Genomic DNA, 7575 nt, shown 5'->3' with positions numbered 1-7575 from the left:
CTATGTGCATGATGTATGTGTGTGGAATGCTTGCCACAGCACATGTGTGGAGGTCAGAGGACAACCTATGGAGTGGTGTTGGTCTACCTTTATGTGGGTTTGGGGATGGAATTCAGGTCACCAGGCTTGTAGAGCCAATAACCTATGTTTATCCACCAACTCGAGCTATCTCACCATTATTATTCATAAATATGTGTGTATATGAACTATACTATATATATATGTACATATATATACATACATACATACACACACATTAATTTTTTTTTTTTTTGGTGTCAGGGTCTCACTGCAACCCAAGCTGGTCTCCAATTTGAGACTCTCCTACCTTAGCCCTCCTAAGTTCTGGGATTGCAGGTGCCAGGTGCAGGAAACTACAGGAGGGAGTAAGACTAGCAAGTGAGTTTGGGTATTGTTGAAGTCTGAGTCATTACTCATCTAACTGGAAGTACAGCACAGGCAACTTCTGGAGCCTTAGAACAGGTTCAGGTTGAAAGTTCGTGACAGCCACTAACCTTTACATATAGAAATGTTTTCAGCAGTGTAATTTAGTAATTTAGGTACTGTGAAAGTGGAAACAAGGGTGGAATTAAAAGACCAAACGGGTTTGGGATGCAATTCTAGTGGTACAGACATAAGACATTGGATTCCATTTTCAGCACTGCATAAAACAGAACAAAACAAAACAGCAGGGGTGGTGGTGGGGGCAGAATGTGAAGCATATTGAGGACTAACAAAGAAGACTTCACTGTGGATCCCAAAGCACTTGTATGTACCAAAACTTTGAAAAGTGTAGTGTTGGAATGGTGGAGATACAAGCCTGACTGAAATAGACTGTAGAACTATTATAAACTGAGGAGGTAAGCTACAGGCTTGTCTTTCAAGAAGCTCTTTTTAAAAAACATGGTGGATGGTTGGCAAGATGGCTTAGCAGGTAAAGGCACCTGTTGCCAAACCTGACAGAAAACTCACTTCCATAGTTGTCCTCTGACCTCCATACATGTTCTATGGTGTGATTGTGCCACTACTACCTCATAAAATTAAAAAACAAAAACAAAAACAAAAACAAAAAACACCTAGCAGGGAAATGCAGTAAAGGGAATAGGATCTGAAGAACAAAGGGGAAGACTGTCTTTTAGTAGATTCTTATATTTGGCAGGTTATGCCAAGGATTCAGGCCTTACAAATGCTAAGCCAAAACTCTGCCACTGAGCTTCATTCCCAGCTCCAGAGAGAGATTTCATGAGGACAGGGAGTAAAGATAGTATTTTAATGTGAAGAGGTTAAAGAATGCATTTGTTACAGTGCTGAATGAAAGTATTCTTTTTGCTAAGCTGAACTGTGACACTGGTTTGCAATTTATGAGCATGAGAAACTCAAGGGAGGAGGATTTGAAAAAGCATAGTGACACTAGAGAAAAAGCCTCAGGTATGATCTGATATACTTGTCAAAGTAATTTATTTCAAGTATGATGATCTGGATAATATATTGTTTTAGTCTTCATTTTACTCTGGACTATTTTTTCAGAAGTTTTTGAGTTACATCCTATTAAGCATTCCTAAGAAGAGAAAAATGAAATCCTTATTATGCCTTGTTATTGTTGAAGCTCCTTTGTGGGTTCTTTTTCCCACCCTTTATCCTTTATCCTCCCAGTTTCACCTCCTCACTAAAAAGGATAGAAAGGAGAGAGAGAGAAAGAGAGAGAGAGAGAGAGAGAGAGAGAGAGAGAGAGAGATCCTGTATCTTAATTTCTATTTTCTTTTTTTTAATTTATTTTTTCTTGAGCACTACTACTAACAAGCCACAATACCCCCCCTCCAATGACCAACAACCACCAATATCATGGCTCTAGCATTTATATACCCTATGAAAAGTTCCCAGAATTCCAAACATCACACAATCACTGTCTGGAGTGGCAAAACCATGCTTTTGCTAATGCACTAGGCAAGCACAGTCAGCTACTGGAGAGTGTCCGAAGCAGCCCCATATTCCTACATCTGGAATTAAAATGAAAACACATTCTTATATTCTTATATTTTTGTCTTTAATGAAACCAAAATCCCCAAATTGTCACTACATCTCAGGGACAGTGACTTATGCTTCTGCTAGTGTTCATCCAGCTAAAATTAGGCTTGACAATCCCGTAGTCTAATGTCCCTAGTGACCCTGAGGTATTCAGTACCTCTAGTAGGATGATGGAATGCTTTTTCCATTTAGTATACTCTGGCCAAGAGACATGATGATTCACACAGGTCTTTGTAGAAAAATTGGACTGGCAGGATGGGTCAGCTTGCTGGGTGTGACTGACAACTTAAGCTCCAGATCTGTAAGCCAAGAGAGAACCAACACCTAAAAGTGGACCCCTCTCTCTCTCTCTCTCTCTCTCTCTCTCTCTCTCACACACACACACACACACACACACTCACACACACACACACACACACACACACAGTTTTCCTATTTAAAAAGGTAGGAAAAATAAGAATGCTTAAACTTGTGAAGTACAGAAAATAAAGCTTTAATATCCTAGAGAAATAAATGAAATTTTACTCATCTTAAGGAAACATTTTATAGGCAGAATATACTTGATAGGGTAAAAGTTGTACCTACAACTAATACCTTAAAATTATTCATATAGCTGAAGTTTTTTTTTAAAACCCTTTTCTTAGACTGCTCTATTGGCCGTGCCGCCTCCTTCTTCCTCCATGTGTGAGCCATAGCCCAGGCCATACCACCACTCAGGAATTCTGCCATGGTCTGAGAATTTACCCCACTGACATCTTCGCTAAAGGATTGTTTTAAATAAAGTTTCACACTTTAAAAAAAATGTATACTCGTAACGGTTGCAATAAATGCTGCATTGAAAGCCAGTAGTAAAATAAGGGAAAAGACTAGATTCTAAAGAACAAAGGGTAGATTTTGCTTTAACTGGCTGCCTATGGCTGAAGTGTCAAAGTTAAATCAGTAACATTTGAAGTCAAGTCAAGGAAACAATGACAGGACTTGGAAATCACCCTGAACGAGAGACCTTCGAATCGGGGAAGTGGCTCGGGGATATCTTTTTGAAGGGCTATTATGTAACAGAGCTGCTTTACAAATGAGAGGTGGCCTGAAGCTGTAAGAGGAGAGCCCTATGGCAAAGCTGTCCACAGCTGTCTCGGCCTAATTAGGGCAAAATGTAGTGCTGTGATCTACGGAGAGTTGGCCAGCAGCTCGCCAGGGACAGGAGCTATTCTAGAAAGACTTCTCTTTTTCAGCCTGTTTTCTCAAATTGGGTGAGGTCAGGGTGCCCATCCCCTGTGTGGTCGTGGAGGTGTCTACGCCTCGCACCGCGCACTCCCGGTGCTTCACTCCATCGGCGAGCGCTCTCCTACATCTAACCCAGCCTTTGACAGAACCCTCTCCTCAGACTGCTCTATTGGCCGTGCAGCCTCCCTCCTTCCTCCATGTGTGAGCCATAGCCCAGGCATACCACCACTCAGGAATTCTGCCACGGTCTGAGAATTTGCCCCACTGACACTTTCGCCAAAGGATTGTTTTAAATAAAGTTTCACTCCTTAAAGAAAAAAAAAGTGGGGGGCTGCCCTACGTAACCCTCACACCAATGAATGAAGAGGCAAGGAAGGAAGCCGGAAAGGACTACCGGTGATTGGCTATGGTAGACGCTTGTCAGGACTGTACCAGGCTAACTCGGAGGAGGCCGATGAACTAAGAAAGGGCATCTGCTTGTTTTTTGACTACTTCCGGCACATACGTAGAAATTTTTTTTTCTTAAGAGTCTTTCTCGGATACACTACCAACGGAAAAGCGGACAAAGCAAGAAGAAAGACCTCGCCCGCTCATTTCCTCGTTCCCAATCCTGCGCGGTTCGCCATGCCCCCTCTCCCGGCCACCAGCCAGGCACCGCGGCCAAACGCGCGCGCCCCCGTCTCACCACGTGTTTGCGGCGCCGTGCCCCTGCAGCCAATCAGAAGGCGAGGTCGCCCGCGGTCGCGCGCACGCTCCGGAGCGGCGTGGGGGCGGGGGTTAGGGGGTGAATGGAAGAGTGAACGGGAGGAGGCGGGCTCGGCGGCGTTAGCCGCATGAATGAGAAAAACGTGCCCCGCGAGAGACGTCGCCCGCGCCCGCGCCCGGGAGCCAATGGGAACGCCGTGAGGGCTACAGACCCTAGGCTGAGGGCAACGGCCGCGCGCCGGCACGGAGGCGAGCGTCGGCCGTCGGGAGCGCGCAGCGGCGGGGCGGGCGTGGAGCGTGCGGGGGCCGCGCGCTGCCTCTCAGAGGCCAGACGGCACTGCTGGGAGGCGGCGGCGACAACGACGGCGGTGACAACGACGGCGGCGGTGACGGGCGCCGCGCCGGGGGTGAGGACCGGGGACGCTGGCCCCTGCGGAACCGGAAGTGCTGGGCTAGTGAGGTGGGAGGGGAGAGTGACCTCTAGGGAAGGGGGACCGCGGAGGGGAGGAGGTTAAGGCCCTACCCCTCCTCGGGCAGTGTGGGCCCCGAAACGGACGCCCGCAGAGTCTAGAGAGCCGCGGCCGCAGGGGCTTGGAACCGGTTGTTGCTGGGCTGCCCAGTTGCGGGGCCGCCGCCCCTTCCTTCCCCGGCCCGTGGTTCTCTCAGCTCCGGCGGGCCCTGCGCCCGGTGGATTCCGTGTTTTCTGGGCCAGGGGGAGTCAGTTCTGCCCCCGGTGATGAGTCCCTTGCTCCCTTTCCCCGCCGGCTGGGAACTGTACTCCTTACACCGCCCCGCGGTTCAGGCCCCTCGCCCTACCCTCCACTGGTACTTATTTTGGCTAGAGATTCGTCCTGTGGTTACCTGTTCTTTCTCCCATCCGTCTGCAGCTTCTCCCTACCCCCACCAGCCAGGTGCTCCATGCTTTTAGTACTTTGTACTTTTTTTTTTTTTTTTTAACAAGTAGGGCTTGGTTGTATTTGACAATATTTTATCGGTAGCCGTCTATTCCTAGGGAGGTTTAAAGTTCCTTAACCAGCTGGCCAAATGAAACCACAAAAATGAGAAACAAGAAAAGTGACTGAAGTTATTAGAAGTAGTTGTAGAATAGGTACACATTACATTGCAGACTATTTTTGCCCTCTTGGGTTTACTTCCTGGTTAATGCCATCTTGTCCAGGATAATCTTAGGTTAGATCTCCATCCTTTTATCCCAGTGTGAGTAGCAGACATCTCTCTGGTACTCATGAGCACATACAAATTCACCTAGTGTTTGTAAGAATTCTATCGCTAGGTACTTTGGCACCTACGTCGATCTGTAATGATAATATTCTTTTTAAACTTCTACTTGGATCTTAATAGCATGTATGCATTCTTCTATATGATGTCTCCACTTCTATATATTCAAATTTAGTGTTCTGTGCTATAAAGTTTGGCTATTTTAACAAATAATCCATGTGCTGTTCATGGCACTGCTCCAAAGGAACTACTTATATCAAACCTTATGAAAGTCTCCAAATTGCATATCTTGAATTGTTTGTTGTTTTGAGACAGGATCTCTGTATATAACTCTTGCCACCCTTGGAACTCGCTTTGTAAGACTAGGCTGCCCTCTCCCTCAGAGTTCTGTCTGCCTATGCCTCCCAAGTGCTGGGATTGAAGTCGAGGGCTACCACGCCTGGCTCTGTATTGTTTGTTTTACACATACATATTTTCACTCATGATTTTTCCCCCTCGGTCAGCATGTGTCATGCACATTCTTGTCCACTTTAGTGATACTGTTGTTGATACACCAGTGTGTGACTGATGAACCACACTCATCTTTCCGGTTTCGTCCCTTCTCTTTCTGCACCACATTCCTTTGATAAGACTTGGTGTGTTGTTATTTATATCCAATAAATTATTTTATCTTGTCCCTTCTAGTATATATCCTAACATTTCAGACGATGGTCTCATTTATATTTCAGTATGTGGTTCCATAATTGTATGTACTACTGTACCATGGCAGAATTAGTCTGTGTGGCTTTTATTCTGTAGTAAATGTGATCTGCAATACTGTAGGATTCACTTTACATAATATTTAAGTAATTTTTCTTTTATCTTTGGAGTTTTGAGGGAAATAGTTCCTTTAATAATACTGTCTTTAAATCAAGAAATTTGCTTGTTCCAGTTGATAAAGATATTTAGGCCTAAAGTCAGGAAACAGAAATAAGCATAAAATTGGGACTAAATAGGAACTGGTTTTTAGTAGGACCATAGAAACTTAGTGTAATTTTTGGGCCTTCATTCTAACGTTACTTACCTCCCTCCCTCCCATCTTTTTTTTTTTTTTTTTTTAATTTTTCTTTTGAGACAAAACCTCACTGTGTAGCCCTGGCTGGCCTAGAAGCTGTTGGCTTGGAGAGATTCACCTGCCTCTGCTTCGTGATTGATTCTCCACCATGGCTGAGTGGTGACAGTAGCAGGCTCCTTTGCCTTTCATGTCTTTGGTAAGAAAAGTGATAAATTCCAGAACACATTTGTACTTCATTGCCTGGAGCTTTCAATGTTTTAATAGCTACTATTGGTATCAAGTAGTATACAACTTGTGGGGAACAGCCTTCATTTGAAATTCTAACTTAAGCAGAAACCTTGGTCTGTAGATTCCAAGGTATGATTAGGCATGTAGTGTGGTAGAAAGGGTCTATGTCAGCAATTATACTCTTGGGTTTGGAACCTGGCTACCCAAGTGATTCAGTGGAATGGCCCCAGGCATTCTCTAGCCTTCAATTTTATATACTAGGATAAGGACTCTGTCACCAGATAATGCGAGTAAAGTGCTTTGAGATCACCAGATGAAAAGCATCCTGTAAAATTAAGATGCTCATGTTGTTTTGTTACTGTGATCAACAGAAATAATTGCTACTCTAATCATATTGAATTACAAGTTTATTTTACCTCTGAATAGGCCAATGTTAGGAATTAAAAACTATTGAATTTTGAGCCAAAGGACCAATCCCTGTGTTGAACCTAGTTTCTCATAGAGAATATTTCACCTTTTGGTGCAGGATCATTTTTTTGCCTAGGAACCTTAATAGATGATTCCAAAAGTTCAAAAATTGAATTTCTGCCTCTTTGTTGTTATAGCTAAAAGCCATAGGCATAGAAAGTGGCACACACAAAAGGAAATAATAGTTACTGTCCTATTTCTAAGCTTCCTTGCTTTATTATAGGAATAAATATCCTTCGTCCAAGGAGGAAAATCTGTTTTAGCAGTGCTCTTCACTCCTGTTCATTTGTTTGATTTTAGATTTTTATATTCTTATATATTTTTGGTTGTGAGCCTAGCCTTTAACGGCTGAGCCATCTCTCCAGCCCGATTTTTATATTCTTGCTATGTGTTGTTACTGTACTTCTGTTAAGAGAGATGGGCTTCTAAGAGCTAGTCCTTGGATGACCTTAGGTCAGATAAAACTAGGTTCTCCTTCCAATCAGAGTAGCCCTTAAAAAGGTGAAGGACTAGCCGGGCAGTGGTGGCACACGCCTTTAATCCCAGCACTTGGGGCAGAGGCAGGTGGATTTCTGAGTTCAAGGCCAGCCTGGTCTACATAGTGAGCTCCAGGACAGCCAGGGCTATACAGAGAA

At 44.3% G+C, this 7575-nt stretch overlaps 2 protein-coding genes across 3 annotated transcripts in view; one reads left to right on the top strand and one right to left on the bottom strand.

Annotated features, from left to right (window-relative positions):
• Window positions 1–2513: 2513 nt before the first annotated feature.
• On the bottom strand, window positions 2514–4874 carry LOC116091676 (proline-rich receptor-like protein kinase PERK2). Its single transcript, XM_031373210.1, has 2 exons — window positions 4816–4874; window positions 2514–4406 (listed from the first exon to the last, which is right to left on the bottom strand). Exons 1-2 carry the CDS (start codon window positions 4872–4874, stop codon window positions 3968–3970), a joined length of 498 nt encoding a protein of 165 aa, XP_031229070.1. The 3' UTR covers window positions 2514–3967.
• Window positions 4048–7575, top strand: part of Zdhhc5 (zinc finger DHHC-type palmitoyltransferase 5) — a 28448-nt gene continuing 24920 nt past the window's right edge. Inside the window, exon 1 of one of the 2 annotated variants that reach the window (XM_031370840.1) lies at window positions 4048–4361. The gene's annotated coding sequence lies outside the window, so the exon portion shown is untranslated. Of the gene's footprint in view, window positions 4415–7575 lie in introns of both variants that reach the window. The other variant, XM_031370841.1, reaches the window with a different exon arrangement.

This window comes from Mastomys coucha, unplaced genomic scaffold, assembly GCF_008632895.1.
Source record: "Mastomys coucha isolate ucsf_1 unplaced genomic scaffold, UCSF_Mcou_1 pScaffold15, whole genome shotgun sequence".
NCBI lineage: Eukaryota > Metazoa > Chordata > Mammalia > Rodentia > Muridae > Mastomys > Mastomys coucha.
Note: the sequence above shows the minus strand (reverse complement) of the source record. Positions and strands in the feature narration are given on the sequence as shown.

Excerpts from the sequence above, each read along its gene's own strand:
- LOC116091676 (XM_031373210.1), bottom strand. The coding sequence starts at position 4,874 with ATGGAGCACCTGGCTGGTGGGGGTAGGGAGAAGCTGCAGACGGATGGG. Across the intron at positions 4,407-4,815 it reads ACGGATGGGAGAAAGAACAG|CCCAGCACTTCCGGTTCCGC; the intron begins GTAACCACAGGA and ends CCACCTCACTAG.